Source organism: Chlamydomonas reinhardtii, chromosome 3 (genome assembly GCF_000002595.2).
Source record: "Chlamydomonas reinhardtii strain CC-503 cw92 mt+ chromosome 3, whole genome shotgun sequence".
Lineage (NCBI taxonomy): Eukaryota > Viridiplantae > Chlorophyta > Chlorophyceae > Chlamydomonadales > Chlamydomonadaceae > Chlamydomonas > Chlamydomonas reinhardtii.
This window is the reverse complement of record NC_057006.1, coordinates 7,280,646-7,302,007: the sequence shown is the minus strand read 5'-3', so window position 1 is coordinate 7,302,007 and position 21,362 is coordinate 7,280,646. Positions and strand designations below refer to the sequence as shown.

General features: G+C 62.9%; 6 protein-coding genes across 6 annotated transcripts; 2 read left to right on the top strand and 4 right to left on the bottom strand.

Annotated features, from left to right (window-relative positions):
• The first annotated feature begins 94 nt into the window (after nt 1–94).
• Nucleotides 95–9,710, top strand: CHLRE_03g206950v5 (uncharacterized protein). The gene is made up of 19 exons (XM_043061521.1): nt 95–685; nt 853–1,365; nt 1,536–2,217; nt 2,458–2,684; nt 2,889–2,988; nt 3,202–3,320; nt 3,513–3,747; nt 3,823–4,535; nt 4,817–5,002; nt 5,197–5,276; nt 5,439–5,659; nt 5,962–6,444; nt 6,677–6,718; nt 6,913–7,089; nt 7,216–7,275; nt 7,474–7,965; nt 8,127–8,283; nt 8,466–8,646; nt 8,816–9,710. Exons 1-19 carry the CDS (start codon nt 306–308, stop codon nt 8,934–8,936), a joined length of 5,169 nt encoding a protein of 1,722 aa, XP_042926454.1. The 5' UTR covers nt 95–305; the 3' UTR covers nt 8,937–9,710.
• A 214-nt stretch (nt 9,711–9,924) lies between these two features.
• Nucleotides 9,925–12,096, top strand: CHLRE_03g207000v5 (uncharacterized protein). The gene is made up of 5 exons (XM_001693267.2): nt 9,925–10,294; nt 10,474–10,627; nt 10,854–10,988; nt 11,132–11,220; nt 11,349–12,096. The coding sequence occupies exons 1-5, from the start codon at nt 9,995–9,997 to the stop codon at nt 11,445–11,447; spliced, it is 777 nt and encodes a 258-aa protein (XP_001693319.1). The 5' UTR covers nt 9,925–9,994; the 3' UTR covers nt 11,448–12,096.
• Nucleotides 12,097–12,604: 508 nt separating this feature from the next.
• On the bottom strand, nt 12,605–13,564 carry CHLRE_03g207050v5 (ribosomal protein L29). The gene is made up of 4 exons (XM_001693123.2): nt 13,418–13,564; nt 13,292–13,340; nt 13,074–13,100; nt 12,605–12,738 (listed from the first exon to the last, which is right to left on the bottom strand). Exons 1-4 carry the CDS (start codon nt 13,468–13,470, stop codon nt 12,703–12,705), a joined length of 165 nt encoding a protein of 54 aa, XP_001693175.1. The 5' UTR covers nt 13,471–13,564; the 3' UTR covers nt 12,605–12,702.
• A 48-nt stretch (nt 13,565–13,612) lies between these two features.
• On the bottom strand, nt 13,613–15,134 carry CHLRE_03g207100v5 (uncharacterized protein). The gene is made up of 2 exons (XM_001693122.2): nt 14,940–15,134; nt 13,613–14,798 (listed from the first exon to the last, which is right to left on the bottom strand). The coding sequence occupies exons 1-2, from the start codon at nt 15,080–15,082 to the stop codon at nt 14,630–14,632; spliced, it is 312 nt and encodes a 103-aa protein (XP_001693174.1). The 5' UTR covers nt 15,083–15,134; the 3' UTR covers nt 13,613–14,629.
• Nucleotides 15,135–15,262: 128 nt separating this feature from the next.
• CHLRE_03g207152v5 (uncharacterized protein) lies at nt 15,263–16,394 on the bottom strand. Its single transcript, XM_043061524.1, has 3 exons — nt 16,285–16,394; nt 16,041–16,111; nt 15,263–15,740 (listed from the first exon to the last, which is right to left on the bottom strand). Exons 1-3 carry the CDS (start codon nt 16,323–16,325, stop codon nt 15,643–15,645), a joined length of 210 nt encoding a protein of 69 aa, XP_042926453.1. The 5' UTR covers nt 16,326–16,394; the 3' UTR covers nt 15,263–15,642.
• A 48-nt stretch (nt 16,395–16,442) lies between these two features.
• On the bottom strand, nt 16,443–21,354 carry CHLRE_03g207150v5 (uncharacterized protein). Its single transcript, XM_043061523.1, has 13 exons — nt 20,928–21,354; nt 20,727–20,757; nt 20,445–20,548; nt 20,116–20,256; nt 19,864–19,898; nt 19,355–19,599; nt 18,961–19,075; nt 18,625–18,723; nt 18,376–18,442; nt 18,117–18,183; nt 17,809–17,961; nt 17,426–17,576; nt 16,443–17,049 (listed from the first exon to the last, which is right to left on the bottom strand). Exons 1-13 carry the CDS (start codon nt 21,143–21,145, stop codon nt 16,946–16,948), a joined length of 1,530 nt encoding a protein of 509 aa, XP_042926452.1. The 5' UTR covers nt 21,146–21,354; the 3' UTR covers nt 16,443–16,945.
• Between the last annotated feature and the right edge of the window lie 8 nt (nt 21,355–21,362).

Genomic DNA, 21,362 nt, shown 5'->3' with positions numbered 1-21,362 from the left:
TGTAAATAGGCTCTCGGAGCGCGTTGAGACCTTTCCGCAGGAGTGATGGAACAAGATAGCCTCGACCAGGTGGCATGCGGAGCACGCGCAAGATCCAGTCGCATGCGCTGCACAAAGAACCGTTTTGCCGACTTCTTGCGCGAATTCAGGCCTACACATCAATGAAATAATAACACTTGCTTGAGGCAATAGACTGGAGATTTGGACGGTTGTAGCAGCAACGCACGACCAAAGCAAGTGCAAATGCAAGACTGGCGAGGCCGCCTAGCCGCCCAAGTCTGCTAACAGACAAGTTAAATCTCACCATGCAAGATGCTGTTTGGGGAACAGGCGCGCAGGGGCTCACTGCCTCCCCCAACAAGCGTCGCTCCCCCACGCCCAACGACGCTGGCTCCCCCACGACCCGGGCTCGGCTCGGCTCCGGCTTCCCTGGCTCCTCCTCTGGCCCCGCTTTCCAGCCTTGCTATAATTCTGCACCCTTGGGAGCAAGTTGGCAGCGTCAGCCAGGCTGGCAGGCGTGTGGGGCTGCTGGCCCCACCCCCCACCAGCGCGGCGCAGCGGCCTGTGCGTCACCGCCGGCTGGGCTACTAGCGGCCGTAGGCACGCCGCCGCATGGCGCAGCGGCGCCGGTGGGCAGCAGTATTCACACCAATAATGGAGTGACGGGCATCACCCCGCTGATGCGGTGAGCCTGAGCATGTGCCATGCCCCTTTCATTCTATGGCTAAGGGCTACGGAGTGTTTACGCATGCTCACACACGCATACGTGCACATATGCGTTTCCCTTCCCGTCTGCTTCCTCACACACTGATACTGATTGCGCCCCTCCTTACCTGCGTCACCAAACCGCAGTCGCTGTGACCTGGGTACCGGCTGCGGCCAGGACTCGCCCTTCGCGCCTTCTGCCGCAAGGCCCTGGCCGCATCCCGCCACCAGCACCGGCCCCGCCGCAGCCCTCACCTCCGTCCCTGCAGCCACCGGCCCCGTCATCGGTGCCTATGCTCCTGCTGCGGCGGCGGCAGACGCAACAGGTCGCACGCCCTCGGGCAACTCCTCCACCGCGCCGCTTTCCCCACTACAATCTCTCAGCGAGAACCCGTACACACCGCCTCGCGCTGCCGCGACGCCAGCGGCTGGGCAAAACCTGCAATGGGCATCGGGCTCTGTCCAACCGACTCCTACCAGTACCCCCGGCATCTCTAGCAGCATTAACAGCAGTGTCAGTGGCAGTAGCAGTGAGGCGCTTCTGTTGTCGTGTCTGCGCGCTGGTCCTGCCGGCAGTGCGGCCGCCCTGCCGCCCTGTGACGGGCTGGACGGAGCCGCCACACGCCTCCACCTGTACACCAGCCTCCAGCTGCCCACCACGTGAGTCGGTGCGCATGATCAGGCGTAGCCAGACTCCCGTACGTACGGCACATCATGTGGATTCAGTATGACTCGCGCGGGTGTTCACCGCCCTGCTAGTCTTGCCGCTTGATTCCGACCAGGCCATGTGCCTCGGTGTGTGTTAACTCTCTTCTCCTCCACACCCTTAGGCTGCTGCTAGCGCTGCTGGGGCTGCGACTGGATGGCGTGCCCAGCGACCTGCTGCGCGGACTGCTGGCAGCGGAGGCGGCGCCCTGCGCGGCCGGGACTGGCGCCGAGGCCGGGTCGGGGCCGCAGCCGCTGCTGGAGGTACTGCGCTTCATGCTGGTGCGTCAGCAGCAGCAGCAGCAGCAGCTGGCAGGGGCCGCTGGAGGCGGCAGTGCGGATGGCGGGCGTGGCGGGCAGGCCGCGGCGCGGACGCCGGAGCGCCGTGGCAGCAGCAGCAGCAGTCGTGTGGGCGGTGCAACAGCACCTGGAACGGCACGGGCTGAAGTGGACATGAGGCTGCGGGTGCGTGGCGCGTGGGACAAGGTCCGGCGTAGTGGCATGGTGCGAGCGGAGGCGCCTCATCCTGCTGCTGCGGCGGCGATGACTGGAGACGGAGCCAACGGCTTGGGAAGCATGGCAGGCGGGGTGGGCGGGAGGCTGCACTATGATGCAGCTGCGCCGCAGAGACCGCCCTACAGGACGGTCGTGGCACGCGCGGAGCTTGTGCGAAGTGTGGAAGCCTCGGAGACCGGCTCTCAGGGCCGGAGGCGCGGCGAGGCTGGCGGCTGGGGCTGTGGCGTGCCGGTTGCAGCTGCTGCCGCCGCGCCCGGCGGGGCGCAATGGGCCATTCGGTTAGACTTGGAGGTAAGTTAATAGGGGATGCAGGGCAGGCGGCCGCTGCGACACACAGCACACAGCTCTACTTCAGCTCCTGGCGTACTCCTCGCTTTCTGACCCTCCGAACCTCCCTCGGTGCTGTAGGGCAGGATTCTGTAGGCAATGGGAGGATGAATGAGTGTCCAAACACAGCGAACATGAGTGTCCACCCTTGCCTCAATCCTTATCGGCCTGGGAACCGAACTATAACACCGGCCTTGCCTGCAGGTTTCCACGGAGGGCTGTGTGCTGACTCGTCACCCGCTCTTGGCTGCGCATGACCGGCTGCTGCGCCTGGAGCTTGCAGACACACACGACCTGTTGGACGAGGACTCCAGGGCTGGCGGCGGCGGCGGCGGGCGCTTGCGGGGCGCGGAGCGGCGGCAGCAGCTGCTGCGGGAGGCGCTGGCGCAGCTGCTAGGTCGGGGCTTTGTGCTCCTGGGCCGATTGTACAGGTGGGTGGGTGAGCGGGTGAGTGGCTGGGCTGCCGTCGCTGTGCTGAGTAGAGTGTACCCTGCTCCTACTGGCTTAACCCCGCAAACCCCCATCGGTACTCCTCATGCCCGGACAGCCCTTTCCCAAACCAACACACACACACACACACACACATACACACACACACACACACGCACACGCGCGCGCACCCCTTCTGCCCCCAGGTTTCTGATGTTCAAGGATGACTCGTTGTGGTGCCTGGCGGTGCGCAGCGCCCGGCCCTCAGACCAGGCCGCCTGGGCGCCCGTGACCAACCCCTTCAGGGTGCGTGCCGTGCCGCGTGCGTGCCGACTTGCCCAAGTCCATCCAGCTCCGCACCGTACTCGAAAGCCCTCATGTAGCCACCTAACCCTCGTGCACTGCTGCCTTTCGGTCGAGAGGTGCGGGCTCCATTAGATCTCGCTCCCACCCCCGGCTCACGCTCCCTGCCATGCCCTTCCTACGCCGCCTCCCCCGCCCCCGCCCCACTGCCTGCAGGATGCCTGGCCGCTGCTGGGCGCCGCGGGTCTGCTGGGCTCTGTGCAGCAGCAGGCCAGCCGGGCCGAGCTGTGGGCCAGCAAGGCGGTGCCGCTGCCGCTGCACGGCTGGACTGTCAGGTGGGCCGGGGCGGATGGGCCGTGGGGCTTGGCCCGACCAGTGTTACTTCGTAGCGGAATCGGCGGAAGGGGCAGAGTGGCATGGTAGTTCGGATGCAAATAAGCTAAGCAGCAAGGTATCGCTCTTGACGCACTCTTGCCGCTGGTGGTTCAAGCGCCGGCCCCGCCCATTCCTGCCCCCTCACTCCTCAGGTATGAGCCGGACCCCGAGGGGCCGCCCGACCCCGCCACCGGGGCGCCGGGCGTGAAGCTCACGGACGGCGCCGGCCGCGCATCGCCCGACCTGTGGTCCCTCATCATGCCGGCCTGGGAGCAGCACCGCGCGGCGGCGGAGGCCGTGCAGGATGGCGCTGCGGACGCGGTGGCAGGCGGCGGCAGTAGCTTCTCGCGGCGCCGCGCGCGCAGGGCGGCTGCGTACGGAGCGGCGGCGGGTGTCGGAGTGGCGGTTCCAGTGGCAGGAAGCGGGCCGGCTCCGCCGCCTGCGCACTGCATGCCTGTGCAGGTGCGGCTCCACCACGCGCTCCTGAGCCCCGCGACCTCGCACAGCAGCTGCGGCCCAGCCGCCGCCACCACCGGCTGTAGCAGCCTCAGCAGCCTCGGCAACCACAGCAGCGGCGCCAGCGGCACCAACGCCTCCTCCCTCACAAGCCCCCACCACCGTGATTGTCATTATCATGCGGCAGCCAGCGCGGCGCATCCGCGGGTGATGGCCAAGGGCATGCTGTCCCCGGACGCCCGCCTGCCGCCGTTCACGCTGGTGCTGCCCTACAGCTGCGTCAAGGCGCCGGGCAAGGCGCAGCTGGCCGCATGGGCGGCGGAGGCGGAGGCGGCGCGGCGGGCAAGTGATGTGGCGTCCATGACGAAAATTTTCCTGGAGGAGGCAGAGGGCTGGGCTGAGTTTGGGGAGCCTCAAGGCGGCGAGGACGGTGTGACGGGGCAGGCACGGGCGCGGTCGGCGCCGGGCTCGGTGCCGTGCGGCGGCGGCTCCAGCGGCGGCATTGGCGTCGGCGTCGCCAGTGGCGTGGGCGTTGGTGGTGGTCCAGGTGGTGGTGGAACTGCTGGCGGGCCCGTGGTGGCGGGTGGCGGCTGCAGCTACTCGGGTGAGGTGCAGCTGGAGCTGCTGACGTGCGGCACGGCGGTGCGGGAGGGGCGGCTCAACCAGAACCTGCTGCCGCTGCTGGCGCACCACGGAGCGCCCCGCCAATTCTTGTACGAGTGAGTGACACACACACACACACACACACACACACACACACACACACACACACACACACACACGTGTTTCCCCTGTATTCTTCCAAAGCTCGCATACACAAGCGCGCAGCTTAGCATATCTCGTTGGTCACGTGCGGGCTTCTGCCGTGCATGCGCCTGCGCCGCGAGGCCGGCTCAGGGAGCGGAGCTTCCGTACTGTGTCCGCCAAACCTGCTTTGTTCATCGCCTCGCGCCCTCAATTTCCTACCCGTCCAACCCCCGCCACCACCACCACCGCCCAGGCTGCTCGACCAGGCCCTGGCCGAGGTGCGCGACGTCACGCGCTCCCCCGCGGCCGCCCTGCGCGCCCTGGGCGGGCTGGAGGGGCGCTTCGCCTGCCTGCGCGAGCGCCTGGAGGCGGGCTGGGGGTACGCACAGCTCAACGCCTGGACCGCGCCGGACGCCCACCTGGTCGCAGAGCTGCAGGAGTGAGTTTGTGTTTGTGCGTGTTTGTGTGTTTGGTTGGTTGATTGTGTGCGGGCGCCGCCGGCGCACGGCTGTTGGGTCGCTCGCAGCCCCGCACCCGAGCCCTCCGAGCTTCCTGGTACCGTCGTACGCTGACTGTTACTGACTGGTGACACACGGGCCGCTGCCCCCGCCCCCCTCCGCCTCCGCGTCGCAGTCTGCAGTCGGCGCTGCTGGCGGGTCTGCGGGACATGCAGATCCCGCTGCCGGGCAGCCTCATGGCAGTGGGCGTACCGGGTGAGAGCGCGTTGAGAGGAGGGCGGGGGGAGGTTGCGCACCTGCCCCCCTGTTCCTTCTACGGCTCTATCATCGCCCCACACACCCTGCCCTCGCCTTCCCTCCCCTGCGCTCCCCTCCATTCCTTTCCTCCTTTCCCCTCCGCCTCCCCCCCTCCCTCAGACCACACGGCTCTGCTGCCGCGGCGCTGTGTGGTGCTGCTGGACGACAACGGCCGCTCCGTGGCGCCCGCCGGGCCGCGCCGCTGCCTGCTGTACCGCGACCCGGAGCTCCGGCCGCGAGGCGTGCTGGCGGCGTGGCTGGTGCCGCCGCCGCCAGGGCTCATGGCGGGCTGGTACGCGGCGGCGGGCGGCGTGCGCTCGGCGCTCATCATGCCGGTCGCGGTGCGTGGGTGGAGGACTGGTGGCGGCGGGGAAAGGCTGGTTGCGCGGCACGCCTGTGTGCAGCGCGCCGTGCGTTCCGTCTGGTCGTGGCACGTCTGGTAATGTATGGTGCGGTGGTGGTGGTGGTGGTGGTGGTGGTGGTGGTGGTGGTGGTGGTGGTGGTGGTGGTGGTGGTGGTGGTGGTGGTGGTGGTGTGCCTGTCGGCAAGCTTCATCGCGCGCCGTATTCAGTCGCATGGTGTCATTACGGCATAAATGTATTTAATATGTTTTTGACTGCTTGTGTTTCATACCCCGCCTCAGGGCGGCGAGTCGCTGGCTGCGGAGATGGCAGGCGGCGACTACGACGGCGACATGTTCCACGTCATCACCACACAGCCGGTGGTGGACGCCGTGTGGCAGCGGCTGGCGCTGCAGCAGCGCGTGCCCCTCACACCGCCACCGCCGGCCTCCATCCCGCCGGCAGGGATGTCAGCAGTGGCACCGCCGCTCGTGGCGGGGGCTGGGGCGGTATGTGGGCTTGTTGGAGGCACTGCGGCGGTGGTGGGCGATGGTTCCACATTGCCGCCGACGCAACCGATCGGCACCGGTAGCCAGCAGGCAACGCAACTACTGACCGCTGCCGCCGTTGCTGCTGTGTCGACGCCAGCAGCAGGAGCAGGAGCAGCCGGCCAGCAGGCTGCCGGTGCTGGTGCTGCGGGCCGCGCCCGGGCCGGCTCGTATGTGCGGGAGCGGGAGCGGGGCTCGCTGTGGACCCTGCAGCCGCTGGAGGACGAGGATGGCGAGGTGTGTGGGGGGCTGGAGGGGGGGGGTTGTAAATACCAGCCCAAACTAATCCAAACCAAGCTAAACTGACGGAGCACAGGCAGAGGGGGGGCGAGCAGATTTCCAGCTGCTTGGCGGGGGCGCTGCCCTTTTGGTGTGAAACGTTTCCTGCATGCACTCTCAATTCATCTGTCCTGTTTGCCGCCGCCACCAATCTGCTGACTGCATCATTCTGCGATTTTGCTGCCCGCAGGCCCGCATTGAGCAGATGGTCCACTTCTACCTGCATGCCCAGGTGCGTTGCAAGGACGGTGGAGACTGCTGTCTCCCTGGCCGCACTACGATGCTGTCTTGCAACAATGCTTGGCTGACGAGCCGTTATGTGATAGCGGCAGGAATGCCTGTCCTAAGTCCTCTCCCTCATCCGGCACGACCGTGCGCTCGTTCTTGCGCATCATGCCCCGCTCATACCGCACCACGTGTATGCAGGAATGTAAGGCCGGCATCGGCATCTTCCACACCTACTGGCAGCGCTGCACCGAGCTGGCGGCGGAGCGAGGAGGCGGCGTGGGCGGGCGTCTGTGTGATGCGATTGCGGGCTGCTACGAGGCAGCCCTGGACGCCAAGAAACACGTTACGCAGCCACGGCTGGCAGAGGACGTCGAGGTGAGGGAACTGCCAGCGATTGGCGTAGGGAACGCCAAGGCTGTCAAGCAACAACGCAATGATTTGGGTGGCCTGCTGTGTTATGAGCTTTGGTGCTGGCTTGACGTTGTATGCCTGTTGCTGCAGCGGCTGTGCAAGAGCCTGCCGGATCCCTTCTGGTGCCGCAAGAATCGCAAGGCCGCCCAGGTACGCTGCCGCGTTGCCTGCAATACCGCCTGAGGAACCTCACGCATCCCTGTTGCCCCATTCTCAGGCTGCATGCTGCCCACTCGGTCTTGCCCACATGTTTGCATGTGTGGGTGAGCTGCTCTGTGCACGCAGCAGCCTGTGTCATTCCCACTGGATCTCGCATCTACGTGTGAACCCGCTGCAACGCCCCGACAGGCGGATAACACGCAAGCCGAGGACAACCAGCCCGCTCCACAGCAGCAGCAGCCAGGCGGCGACACCGGCGGCGGGTCCGGCGGAGGCGATGGCCCTGCCAGTCAGCAGCTGTCCGTCATCGCGGACCTGTACACGCGCATCAAGCTGCCCGCTGCTTCCAGCGCCCTGGACCTTTTGGGCCTTGCAGTGGCCGGACCTTCCTCCGCCCCAGCCGCGCACCCTCCCCAACACTACCTGTTAAGCCTGAACGGATTACAGCAGCAGCAGCAGCAGCAGCAGCAGCAGCAGCAACAAGAACAGAAACAGCAATATGAGCAGCAGTACGAAGTGCGGCGCCGGCTGTTGGCGGTGGATGAGCGGCTGGTGCGGGCGGCCAAGGCCTTCCTAGGCGGCGACGAGGCGGTGTGGGCGGCGCTGCAGGCGCGCTGCCTGGCGGCGGTGCAGCGGGAGTGGAGCGCGCCGTGGAGCCGCCACCTGGCGCGGCAGGAGCAGGTGGGCGGGAAAAAGAGGGGCGAAATTGTTGGTGAGTTGCGTTGGAAAGGCCGTGTTACGTCCATTGGTCATTGGGGCCATGCGCTACTGCTGCAAATTGCACGTTGTCAGGCATTGAGACCATAAGCCATGAATGCGTGTCGCGCAATGGGGTATTTCAGGGACGGCGCGGCGGCGCTGTGCTGCCGCTGAGCGGCAAGGAGGCTCAGCGGCGCGATGAGGAGGCGGGCGGGGCGCTGCAGATGGAGCTGGTGCTGGGCTGCCGGCGGGCACTGCTGGCGGCGGCACGGGACCTGCTGCCCGGCCGGCTGCAGCTGGGTGCGTGATACCGTACTGGTACTCGTCGTACACTGCAGTACCGTATATGGTTGTAGTAGCTCGCTGGTGGGAGTCTTAGGGCAGGACGTAGGCTGCATTGCGGCTTCCAGGGCCTTTCGAGCAGCGATGACCTCCTGGGTTCCTTGCGCACGTGTACCTGTACCCTACACACGCCCACGCAGGGGACACTGTTGACGAGGGCCCCGCTTCCGCTCCCCTCCAAAGTGGCGGCGGCGGCGTTGGCGGCGTTGGCGTTGGCGGGCCTGACGCCGCTGCGGAGTTGGACTTCCGGTCTCGCACAACGCTGGCCACCGCGCTGTATTGCGCCCTGTACAACAAGCGGCGGGAGGAGGACCTCGGCAGGTGGGTGGGTGGGCGCAAGCAGGCGGGCTCGGCGCCACCGAAGTGCTGTAGACCTCGAGCGCGTGGCGTCGTGGCGTGTCCGTCGCCTGATGGCTAGCTGTGTGGCCTGTGTCGTGCGCCGTGACGCTCGCCATTCGTGTGATGGCATGTGCTTGGCGTGCTCCCGCAGGCCGGCGCGGCTGCGGGTGGTGTGGCTGGTGGCGGGTGCTGAGCTCAACTGGGCGCACTGGGTGCTGCGACACAACGGCCGAGTGCCCGCGGTGAAGCTGCAGCTTGGGGCCAGTGCGTAGCGCCGTAGCCGTGGCTGGCTGCGAGGTAGTACGGTATGTCGAGTGGCCCCTCCTCGGGTTCACGGGTCACTTGCCTGACCATTGCACCTTGTTAGAGGGGCATTCCTTGGTGTCTAGCCATCAGCTTAATGTACGTAAGTGATTGTGCACGCCGTATACGCGGACCTCGAAAATGCTATCGGAAAAGGCCCAAGGTGGTCGACAGGCCGCCGCCGCACAACCTTGCTGTTGACACGGGCCTGGCGGCAGACAGACCCAGTTGATCAGGTTACTGGCATTTACCACGCGTGCGCATACATTACCACGCGTGCGCATCTTGTTACCGAATACGTGCGATGCGGCTGATGGCGTGCGTGCAGTTAGTTGCTACGTTGCATTGACCCTTTTATATCAGTGGTAGAAGGTTGTGTTGCGTACTTGCGTTGCTCGGTTGCGTTGGGTTAAGCCTTCATACCGGTATGCTGGGAGCCAGCAATGATGAATTGCAGTGTGTTGTAACAGTGTGAATGCTGATATCGATAGGTGGTGTCGTGGAAGAGGAACACGTACAGGGATACGCGTAGGAAAGGGTTGGGCTCATTCGCGCGTCCTGGTGTGAACGTCGGGACAGTGTCCCCACGTGTGACACATGCGCACTGCCGTGGCGGGGCTCTCAAGCGGTGATGCGCACGAATTTATGTCCAACAAAGCTGCCGATGCAAGCTGTTCATACCTCAATTGGAAGAGAGTTGCACGCGGGGTGGGCTGGGTCGAGGGGATGTCCACGAATAGGATCCCGCGTGTGACTCAAGTCTCAGAGCAGGACCGCCGACGGCATAGCGTGACAGCGCTCGTCAGGAGGAGTCGATTGGCACCACATTGATATAGTTAGAGGGGGGTTTAACCCCTAAACAACAAGGTTTTGTCCGTGTGTGTGAGCGGGTCGGTCGTCCCCTCATGGGGGGTCCGGGGCATGGGGTCTTCACTAACCTTTTGCCGCCTGATACATACATGCTGATGCCCATCTAGAGGATCCAAACTTGTATCGCACTAGCTTACAGAGCTAGCGCTCTACAAAGATGGCAAGCATACTTTGTAAACCGCTGAGCGCGACCTGCGCGAAGCAGTCCAACGCAACGAGGTTTAAGGGTGTTCCATTCTCGTATAAATGTGGCATCAGCGCTCGGCCGGGCCTGGCAGGTAAAGTCATCTCTGACTCCCGACACCCTTTGGTGTGCAAGGCCTCAGCCGCTGCTGCAGCGAAGCCTTGCTGCAAAGCAGCTGCGGCTGCTGCAGCTGCAGCTGCCCCTGCGCTTCCTGAGGGCGTCATTCTCACCGTGGTAGCTGGCGCTGCCTACACGGCGCTCAGCATTGTGCTGGTGAGTTTCCCTTATTTGATGAACCTTGTAAAAAGGTCCGAAGTCGGTCGACATGCTCTGAACACGCCACTGGGCGACCCAAGGACCCTGTGGGCCAGCACGATTGACTGGAGATTCTTGCGCACCCTTTCGCTCCCTGCTAGCTTAGCCCAATCACACGCCTCCTTCCATCGGTGCAGATGGCGCTCTTCCCGCGCAAGACCTCGGGCTTCTTCTCGTCGGTGTGGCCCTTCGTGCCGCTGGCCCTGGCGTACCTGGTGCTGCTGGTGGGCTCATGGTCCCCCGACACGCTCAGCATTATGATGCCGGGCAGCCTTGAAGCGGGACTCAAGGGTGAGCAAATAGCGGTGTAAGGAGACGCAGGTGTTGTTGGGCGTCACAGCTGCCGTCTGGGGTTGCATCTTGAAAGAAGCAGGGACCAGGATGGCGGGCTGGTTGGCCAGGAGGATGTGCTACGCGGGTGAAGGCTCGCGTACTTGCAAAGCGACACCAGGCATGCCGCCCGCCCGCTTAGGTCCTGATCCGTATTTACGCCTGCGTCTTGTACCGTACTGCGCAGGCGGCTTCAACCCGCAGTTCTTGCCCAAGCTGGAGGGCATCGCATCGCTGTTCGGCCGGCTGCCTGTCACTGCCTCCTGGGTGCTGCACATCATGTGCGTCAACCTGTTCTCCGCGCGCTGGTGCCTGCTGGACGGTAGGTGCGGGCCACAGGCCCTACACGACCAGTACGGGGCGATGGGGGCGCTTATACTCCACGGTGGGAGGAGGGTGCTGAGGGTTTTGTCCGGGTTGTCCTAAAAGCCTGTATCAATTGAGCGCCTCCTGCAACCCCTGTAGGCCTGCGCAACGGTGTGCCCACCGCGCACAGTCTGCTGCTAGGCGCTGTGTTCGGGCCCCTGGGCCTACTGTCGCACTACCTGACCAAGGTAGGAGAGAAATAGGTGGCAAGGTCGGCTAGCAGGCGCATCAAGTTGCCTTCACGTTGGCCAGCGTGAAGTAATCCTATGTTGGGGAGAGCGAAGCCAACTGATGTGACTCCCCGCGCACTTTACAGGCCCTGACGCGCGCTGTTCCGTCGCTCAAGACCGACCAACAGCCGGTGACGCTCAAGAGCGAGTCCGGCTCCATTATCATCCTACCCTACAGCGAGTGACAGCCAGGAGGTTGATACTTGGCTGCGATTGTGATGTTGAATACACTTACTACCAGGGGAATCTAGGCAGCTCATGCAAGAGGGGCCGCCACTGCACCACACTGATAGCAGAAGGGCATGTTGAGACGAGCTGGGTTCGGCGCGGGTGTGAATCACACAGACTTTGACGGGAGTTCAATGACGAATAGAGAGACGGCGGCTACCTGAACATGATGGGCTATGCTTACCCACGGAATGCGCAGTATCTTATGTTGGACGCTGCTGCACTAATGACACATTAGGCTGCTGTGGGCGGCATCTGGTGACGTGGGAGGGTCCTGGGCGTTGACGGAGGCACCATTGTCAGTAGTTTTAAGCCGCCAGCTGCAACGTGCGGCGGTACCTGGTCTGGTACATGACCATCTAGTTGCGGTAACGGATGATGCGAGGTTAGATGAATATGCCTTGATGATGTACATGATTTTTTGCGGAGGACTGCTGACATTTCATTGATGCGCCCAATTTTGACGGGTTACGGTGCGTATTACTCAAGCTGGAAGTGCCATAATTGGCCCGCGGACACCCCGAAAGGCTGCTATTCGAGACTGCCACGCTGAAGTCTGGTGACTAGATTTGAACGCTGGCAGACAGCCTGTAACACACCTCCCAGCACTCCCGAACGCAGCATGCGACATGCAGCGTCGGCCTGTGTACGGGTGCCGCCGCTGTGGACATCTAAGCTGACCGCTGGTCCATCAGCACCCGGTAACATATGCCATACAGACTGTGGAAAGCTCAGCTGCCACGACTGCAGTTCCACGTGGCGCGTGCACCACCCGTTCGCTGGCCAGCCCCGGCATGCAGCCGCGGCACGGCTCGCCGTCGCGCTCAGCTCAGGAGGGCCCCGCGGCGCGCGCCACCGGTCGGGCACACATTGCGTGAAGCGCTGCAAGGCATCGTGCAATCGCTGCCGCAGCTGCTGCTGCTGCGTGAGCGCCAGTGTCGCCGCTGATAGCAGCGCGCCTGTAAGTAGCTGCTCGCGCCGCGCGCAGCTCCTTCTCCTGCGATGCTGCTGCTGCTGCTGCTGCTGCTGCTGCTGCCGAGTCCCAATGCTGCCGCCTCGACTGTCGTGCCCTCCCTCCCAATCCCGACATAATTGAGAAGCTGAGGCCAGTGCGTTGCAAAATGGCGTTACATCGAACACACAAGTCCCTTCGCCTCCGCTAGCCTCCGTCGAACAGACCAGACCGGTAGCGCATCCGCTAAAGCGGGCTGCTTACTCGACCTTCTTGTTGTGGCGCTTGGCGTACCGCTGCGCGAGGGGAAGGAAAGTCGAGGAACAGGTCAGCAACGTAAACCGCGCGGAATGGTCGGGGAGGGCATGCAGCCTGCCGCCCGGTGTGTCGTAGTGACCCCACGCCGTATTGCCCGTCGGTTCAAACGCCTGCAGCCCCTTCCTCTCCAAACACTAACGGTTTGGCAGCACAACACAATGACAGGTACATGCATATGCTACGTGGCTTTCCGGCGCCCGAATGCGCCTGCGCGTGGACGGTGCTTCACCCCCCCTCCCTCGGCCTGGTCCCGCCCACCGCCAGCCCGTCGCACAAATGCGCTGTCCCCGGCAAAACCCAGCTGTAGCCCCACCTGGTTGCGCAGGAACTTGGGGTCCATCTGCAAAATGGAAAAAGCATGCACAGGAACACGAACTTAGATGAAGCAGTGAGCGATGTGCTTTCGCGTCTGCCGACCCCGGACCCTTCCCTCCGTTATCATATCTTGCTTTCAGAAAACGCGCCCGTAACAGCTCCCAGAGCGCCAGCTCCTCCCTGAGCTCCCCGAAACAGCGCCGCGGCGGCACTTACGCCCTTGCGGCTGGGGAACTTGTTCTTCTGGGGCTTCTTGATGCCGTTCCTGTTGGTGCATAGTGTTCATAGATCATTGCTGAGCGAGCGAAGAGCCTGTCTGCGCGGCCATCGCTGCGCCCCCACCTGTGGCACTTGCGGTTCTGGTTGTGGCCAGTGTGGTTCTTAGACTTGGCCATTTTGCTAGTTTGAGCGGTACAAGGGCAAGCCGAAGGAGAGGGACCAGAGGTGGCCTCGCGGAGGAACTATAGACCCGCTCGGCGGCCGATGGAATGGGGGCTCATGCTCATTTTCCAAACTGTGCCTCAAGCGTGCGTCAAAAATTTATTCGTGCTTGTCTTCATCATGTCACCGACTTACACACGAGCGGTGGTCTTGCAGCTTACGGCAAAGAATGTTTTCAATCACAGCCCGAGCTCCTCGCTCGTTTCCAAGTTGCCATGACCCGCCCTTGGCCCAGCAAGCTAGTGTCATCATACTTACACACTCGCTTAACATTCATGCTCGCGGTCCTTAACAGGATGGCATCTCACCCACCCGCCGTCCCCACAGACGCACCCTCCCCCCGCTCTGGCTCCATGGACACGTATACGCGTGGGAGCCCTTAACATATCGTGTTCTAACTGCCGGCTCGGTCGCCTTTCCCCACGGCAAACGACTGACATGGGCTGGCATGTCCAGTGCCCATCTGCCAGAGCTTTCTAATTAATGACGAGTGTGGTGGGAACGAATGCGTACGTAGACCAGAGCGGACGGCGGAGTGGTGGCACGAGAGTAGGCAGTCAGTAGCGCATTCACATGTTACCTTTCTGTTGCCGGTTCTCATTCCTTTTGAGCACGCATCAAGAGGACTGTATACTTGCAGCGTTGCATCCAGGCATCGCACGATTGTCGAAAGGGAAGATATTACAGCCAGAGTACACTCGTGCGCAGGGGTTCCCCTGTCCGTGCTGTGCAGCCCTGGTTACAGCCGGATTGCTCAGTCCCACTAAATGGAAACAGCCCTTTCATTTCCGGTCGTCACTCAGCCTACCAGGTCGCAATACTGTTGCGTCAAGATCAAGGTATTTATTTGTTCCAGCCTTGACACGTCGCGTGGCATGGACCTTGCCTGCCCGTGCCCTGGTCTTGAAGCACATGTCTGACGGCAAGCGGTACCGGTATGCGTGTATACACCAGTGTGTCATGATAATTTACGAATCTCGCGAGTCTTTAATTTAGCACTAGTCCCTACTAGCCTGACACACTCCGCCCGAGCTCAAACCAAAGCTGCTGCCCGAGCTCCGACAGCGCTGCGACCCTCTACCGCATAACAGAACGCTGTCTTGCCAGCCTAGCTTAGATGGGTATCGTCGCGTTGGTGAGGTGGTATATGTCCGCCGGCGCTGCCAGCAACCGCGTAGAGGTCGGCCGATTCACGCACCACAGGCATCCACCGATGGGGTAGGCCACGGTTGCAACACACACGCCAACAACGAAGCCCAGCAGCGGACCGAACATCTTGCAGCTGCGTGCGAAATAGGGGCGGCGTAGCAAGGTAAGAACAGGAAGGCATGTAGTTGCGGGGGGACCTCCAGCATGCCGAGCTTCACATGCCCCACATCCCGCATGCGAAAGACATGACCCGGGCGCCGAACATTCCACTCACTGGCAAGGGTTGGCGCTGCCGCATTCGAAGCATAGTGGCGCCGAGGTAGCTGTCATGTGCGTGTGCGTGACTGTGACCACTTGTTGTGCTGGAGCAGCAGCGGGCGCGTAGCGGTGCGCGTGTAGGGGATTTGCCGTTGCCATAGTTATGTTATGATAAGCTATAACGAACTGATATTGTTTGAACTGGTTGAGAAGTTAATTTATTGCCCGGGCCGGGGGCTTTTGAGCGAGCGCGATGGCCCCGATGGCGGCGGTTGCACGGAAGGTGGCGGTTGCACAGTCGCACCCTCCGACGCCCGCACGGAGTGCTTGCAATCCTTTTAGCTTAAGTTTTTTTCACATATCCCGAAAAGTCGCAGGGAAGTCAAAGGGACGCGGGCACGAACATGCCACGTGCGTCGTGTCATGCTTGGCCGTCCGTGGCGAGTCTCAGCACCCACTACGGTAGTCGGCGCCGCGCCCCAGTTCCCGCCAGCTTGCAGCTACCACACGTTCGGCGCCAATCCAAGCTATGACGTCTCCGAAGTACCTCTTGTCGAGTACAGCAAGCGGACAATGACACGTTGTGCCCGCCGAGCCAGAAGCATCTTTCAGCGAGCGGCCCTCAGCCCATCCACTCCATTGCCAGCACCTTCCATTGCCTGCACCTTCCACGCACACACGCAAGCTCGTTCCGTCTCCTTCAACACACAAGCTCCTCCTCATATGGGCAGGGTTGCACTGGTGACTGTGAATACGTCTGCTGGCGCGGCAAACATGCGGTCTGAGGTGGACCTTGACACGCAGCAGCACAGCGCTCCTGCAGGTGCAGGAGGGGTCAGGGGGACACACAGTGCGGTTGTGAGTTGGGACCCGGGGCTGCAACAGTGTTCCATGCAGCAGTGCTGGTCCTAATGCCCTGCCGGATATATTGGCACCCACGGCACCATTCAGCGCCATTGCTTCGGCCCTGGTCCTACGGAGTACCGGCATGATGCCAAGATTACGCTTGTATCCGTGTGCCGGATGCCCTCCGTGTCTGCTTCTACTCAGCGCACAGACAGTCTCCGTACACACGGCCAATGCGTGCAAGCAGCAGGCCAAGGGGCGCCGCACGCACCCAGTGGGTATGCCACAATGGCGGTCAACAGTGCACCGATGAGGCCAAGGGTGGGGCCCAGCACCTTGCACCTGCTTGGGCGGGCGTGGGAAGGCATTACAAGCGAGCGGGAGTGGGGCTTGCGGAATGAACGCGAGGTAAGGCAGGAACAGAGCCGGTCGAGTCTGCCCCATGGGTCTGGACCTTCTGGGCCTCATCCTTCCTCGGGAACCCGCCCTGCTGCCGCTGCACTTTTCGCGGTCACCTGCAAGGGTTGTTGCTGCCGCACTCGACGCAGACGAACATGTTGATTGAGCTCGCGTTGGCCGTTGCTCAGGGCTTCCTACGCAGCGCCGACGGATGCGCTTGCCTAAGCTTGAGAGGTAAGAGGCTCGGGTTGTTAACTTGTTTTGTCCAAGAGGATAAGAGAAACAGAGAAACGCCAGCCTCTTCGCTCTTGCATCGTGACCTCTTCAGGTTCGTGCCCACCTCCGCGCACCCACCAATCTGGCAATCTCCCGCGCCAGCAGCCCCTCCTCCTGACCGCGCCCCTCTTCTCCGCTGCCGCCGCGTCGCTGGCATCACTGCAACACTTCATTCCCTTCACTGTCATCCTTACCGCATCTCCGCGATAACACACCTACGGTAGTTGCCCTCTTGCCGAGATGCATGGCCACATCCCTGCACTCTCACAGTTCATGTTCACTGACACTCTAAATCCCCATGATTCCTGCATTCCAGCATCCCCGCCCGCTCATGGTTCCTCTCCCCGCTGCTAGCGCCGCTCATGTCCAGCAGTCTGCTCTCATGCTAGCTTCAGTGCGTCCTTCGGCTCGCGTGTCGCATGCACGCCTGCCTATCCCATTCCCAATGCCACTCCAGCACCCGCCGCATCCGTCTTCTCGACACTTTTGTGCTCGCTCTCATCAGTGTGGGAACTCGCCAATGTCCGTCACCCGCAGCGGCTTGAACTGCGCCTCCAGCCCCAGGCGGAAGGGAGCCAGCTGATCCTGCGTCTTGCCGCGCAGGCCTGCAGCGCACACGTGCACACATACACACACGGCGTGCGTCGTTAGGTTTCTTAGTCACAATCAGAAGTAGTATTGTAGAAGAAGGACAAGTTTTGTGGGTATTTGCATTTAGTCTATGGATACACCATAGTCACGAGCAAGGGTACCCGCAACGTGCAGGGCCATTTAGACATTCAAGCATGCGAAACTTGTGGGGTCCACACTTCACAGCCAGGGCGGACATTCTGCACGTACCGCAGCCCCTGCGCAGCCCTGGGAGCAGCCCGGCTACTGCGGCCGCCAGTCCATTTCCATCCTGTCGCAAAAGCATTCCCCTGCCTGCCCGTACCACAGCCCAACCCAGACCTGTCATGATGCGCCCAGCCCGCCCCCTACCCGCGATCTGGCGGGCCAGCGTGATGCCGCTGACGGCCGCGGCCTGCAGCGAGCCACCGCTGAGCCAGTCGCCGCACACGCCCACGCGGCTGTCTGGGTCCAGGATGCACGGCGTGCCGGGCGTGTTGAGAGGCAGCGCCGCGCCCCACAACTGCAGGTAAAAAAAATACAAAAACACACAAGGCGGCTGGGTGGGTATGCTTCTGGTTTGTTGGCGGGCTTCCGACAGGAGCAGACGGTGTCAGGTTCAGTGTATAATAAATAGACGGAAACAATGACATGGTACATGCACAATGTGCTGGCCGGTGTTGAGGCCTACTGGCGCCCGCATCGTGCGCCCCCATGCCACCCCCGCGCGCGCCCATCCCCCGCCCCCTTCCTGCCTGCACGCGCGTGAACACGGTCTTGGGCCACTTGGCTGCCACTGCCGCCGCCGCCGGGCTGCCCTCAGGCCCCGCCGCCGCCTGCTTGAGCGCCGCCACCATCTCCGCCGCCACTTTGTCAGCCACCTCGGGCGGGATATTCTCCTGCGGCACCTGCGGCGGGAGGCGCACGCATACATCCGGTTGCAGTCGCACGTGCAAGGTCAACGGGACAAGGGGGCACGGGCCACCAGCTTGTGTACCCTTTGCGCTTCCTTGGCTAGCTTACCCATCCCTCTGCGAGCCCGCCAAGGCAAGATAGGTGTCACCTTGTTGGCCTGGCCGTAAGCGTTGGTGGAGAACAGCGTCCAGCACTGCGTGCCCGCCGGCGTGTGCCTGTGCGGGGATGGTTAAGGGCTTGTCAAGCTACAATTTACGGCTACTCCAGTAAGTTTCATGTCCGGTCCCCTAAAAGCTAACAGGAGATTTCCCTGTTCTGTTACATTGACAGTACCATTCGCACACCACCGAGCGTGGCCGCAACCCGAGACGGTCTTGCTCTAGCCCCGCGCGGGTCCCGCTACCCACTTGAGCTCCAGCTTGGCAGTGTTGTTGGCCGCCCAGCTCAGGATGGAACTGCCCTGGATGAAGGCGCCTGCAGGCATCAGTGCATTGCAGAAGTCAGGAGTGGAGGTGGGGGCAATGCACATTGAAACGTAGGTGCACGACACGGCACCCCGTGCCCATATTGGGCACTGTAAAGTGTAATGGGCGCTGTGATGGGAACGCAGAGATGCAGTTAGCTTTCAATGCACCATCCCGCGACATTCCACTTACCCTCAAAGTTGACTGGCAGCGGTCCGTCAAACGCCACCATGAGGCACCACACCGCATTAAGCTTGAGCCGCATCAGCTGCTCAGCCACCTTGGGCGCGCCTGCAGAGAGGGCGGACGAGGACACGGCGGAACGGTTGTGATGGGCCCAGTGAGTCAGGGGCAAAAATAGCGCAATCGCTTCCTCTCTGTGCTGCTATGAGCAAACGCACAGGCTCCTCCTTTGATGCATCCTTGGGGCACGGCTCTCCTACCACCCGTAACTCTCCTTCCGTTACAACGCCACCTGCATCATCATGCACTCCTCCCTCCTCCCTCCTGGATCCCTTCCTCGCTCACCTGTGGGCCCCACCAGTCTGTTGGCGCACTTGCCGTTGTGCGCCACAACCACTGCGTCGTACACGCCCTGACTGCGCCCCTCGCCACTGAGAGCCCAGCCGCGGCCCTCCTCGGCCTGCAGGAGTGCGGGTGGGGGATGGGAGTAGTGGGAGCGCGGGTACGGATAAGGTGTGAGCGGTGGCAATGACCGCCAGTGGCTTTGCAGCAAGGCGGGGGTCCGCGGTAGAGATAAGCCGGGAGGTGACGCGGGCAACATGTGCGGGACCGGATGGGATGCACCCACCACACCTTGCGCCCCACTATACAGCAGTTTGTACCGACCCCCGCCCCCCATACAACCCACCGCCGGCCCAAGGCAACGCGGAACCACGGATCTCGGCACCCACCCACCCACCTGCATCTTGCCCACCCAGCACGGCCGCCTGAACTCCACCAGGCTGCTGCCGCCGCCCGCCTCCAGCTGCTCCCCCAGCGCCTCAGCCAGCCGCCGCATGCCGCCCACAGCCACATAGCGCGGCGGGCTGGGCGGCAGCCGGGCGAAGGCGCCGGCGCCGGCACGCAGGGTGCCCACGGGCCCCTCCCACACCCGCACCAGGCCGGTGGCGAGCCAGTCATCCACCACCGATTGGAACGAGGGGTCTGCGCTTGGTAGGGGCGGAGAGGAGGTAGAGCCGGAATAGCTGGGACGTAGGAGGCGAGGATAGAGGGCAGGTTGTGACAGCAAGGAGGCTGCTGCGGCGTTGGGGTGGTGAGTACATTGTGCTACGAAAGGGGGTTACAGACGCCAGGCTCAATCGCCCACATTGCGCGAACTGGACTCGTAGCGTACTATCATAGGTGAAGTTGATCTCAACTAGTGATGATGCTCTGAGCCCCGTGCACCCCGAGGCCCAAGCCGCCTACCCGTGACTGTGAAGAACTGTGCGGCGTGGTCAAAACTGCACGGGAGCAAGCAAAAACGCAGTGAAAGCACTTACTTAGGTCCCGGCACAGCGCAGCCGGGCACTCATAACCTACCCCAAACCCACATCAACAAGCCATGGTGCCTCTGTGGCCTCTGTAGCCTGTGTACGGCCGCCTGCCCTCCCCTAAACCCTAAAACCTGCACGTTATGCCCTTCCTTCACAGCTCCCAGGCGCCGCCTCAGTAACTCACACGAGCCCGCCCAGCTGCGCTGCCGCCGCCTTCGTGGAGGCCGCGGTGGTGCCGGTGCCGGAGCGCAGGGAGGACTCTCCGCTGGCGCGTGTGCCCATGCGGCCGCCCACGCCGTGCTTGCCCGTGTCAAACACAGTGCTCCTGAGGTTGGGGCATTGGCCGCATTGCATGTAAGATTGGATCTATGGCTCAGTGTGTCGGGTCTGGTGCACTGTGCGTTGCGTTACCAGGAAGGCATGGCCGGGGCGCGGAGGTGGGTACTAGTGCCTGAGCGGACTGTGAGCAGAAGGCGCGGCGGAGTGCCAGGCCCGCTGCTTGTGGCCACACACCTGATGCCCAGTCGTGCCAACTCGCGGGCGCACATGAGCCCAGACATGCCGCCGCCGATGATCGCCACACGTGGGTTGGGACCCAGCGGCTCCGGCCACTTCACCTGGAGCATGGGCACGCAAGAAAGGCAGCCTGAGTGCTTGCACGTTTCAGGAAGTCTGCCTGAAGGTGCCCTGCCAGTACCGGTATGCTACTCTGCTAGTCCCGCAGAACGCCTTAAGCCCATAGCCTGGTCCTGTTCAGCCCGGCATACATGCACACACTGTACGGTGTGTCCGCACCTGGTTTGCGTGGTCCACTTCCTTGCGGTGCCTGCACACACGCCATAGGCCACAGGCCCACACACACGCACACACTCCTTGTCAGGTGCCATCAGGAGCACATCCGCCAAGTGCATTTACTACGAGGTGCGTGAATGCAGGCGTGACACCTGGTCGTGCCCCAGCTGTCCCCCGCCACCTTTGCTCGTCCTGCCGCCGCACCAGTTGTTCCGATAGCCCATCTGCCGCCGCGCTTTCTCCACTGGGTCCATCTGAAGCCGCGTGTCCCTGCTGCCGCCCGAAATGGTAGGTGGCGGGCCGCCGCGGCCGGAGCCTGACTGTTGCGGCCGCGTGGGGCGGGGAGCCTGCTGCGCTCCTAACCCCGCAGCTGAGGCTGGTCGTGTGGCTGAGCCCGCGCCGCTGGACTGCTCGCGCGCCATCCTAGGATTGGGCTTGCTGGGCTGTCCCTGCATCAATTTGCTGTACAGAGCGACTTGATGCGAGCTTGATTGTGAGCGGCTCGGATATGAGCTTGAAGAAAACCGCAAAGATGGGATGGGAGAAACAGTGGTGCGACCCCGCTCAGCACTGTAGACAGTAAGCTTGTGGTGGCAACACTTTGCACTCAAGCGAAACGCTACTGTATATAACATCGTC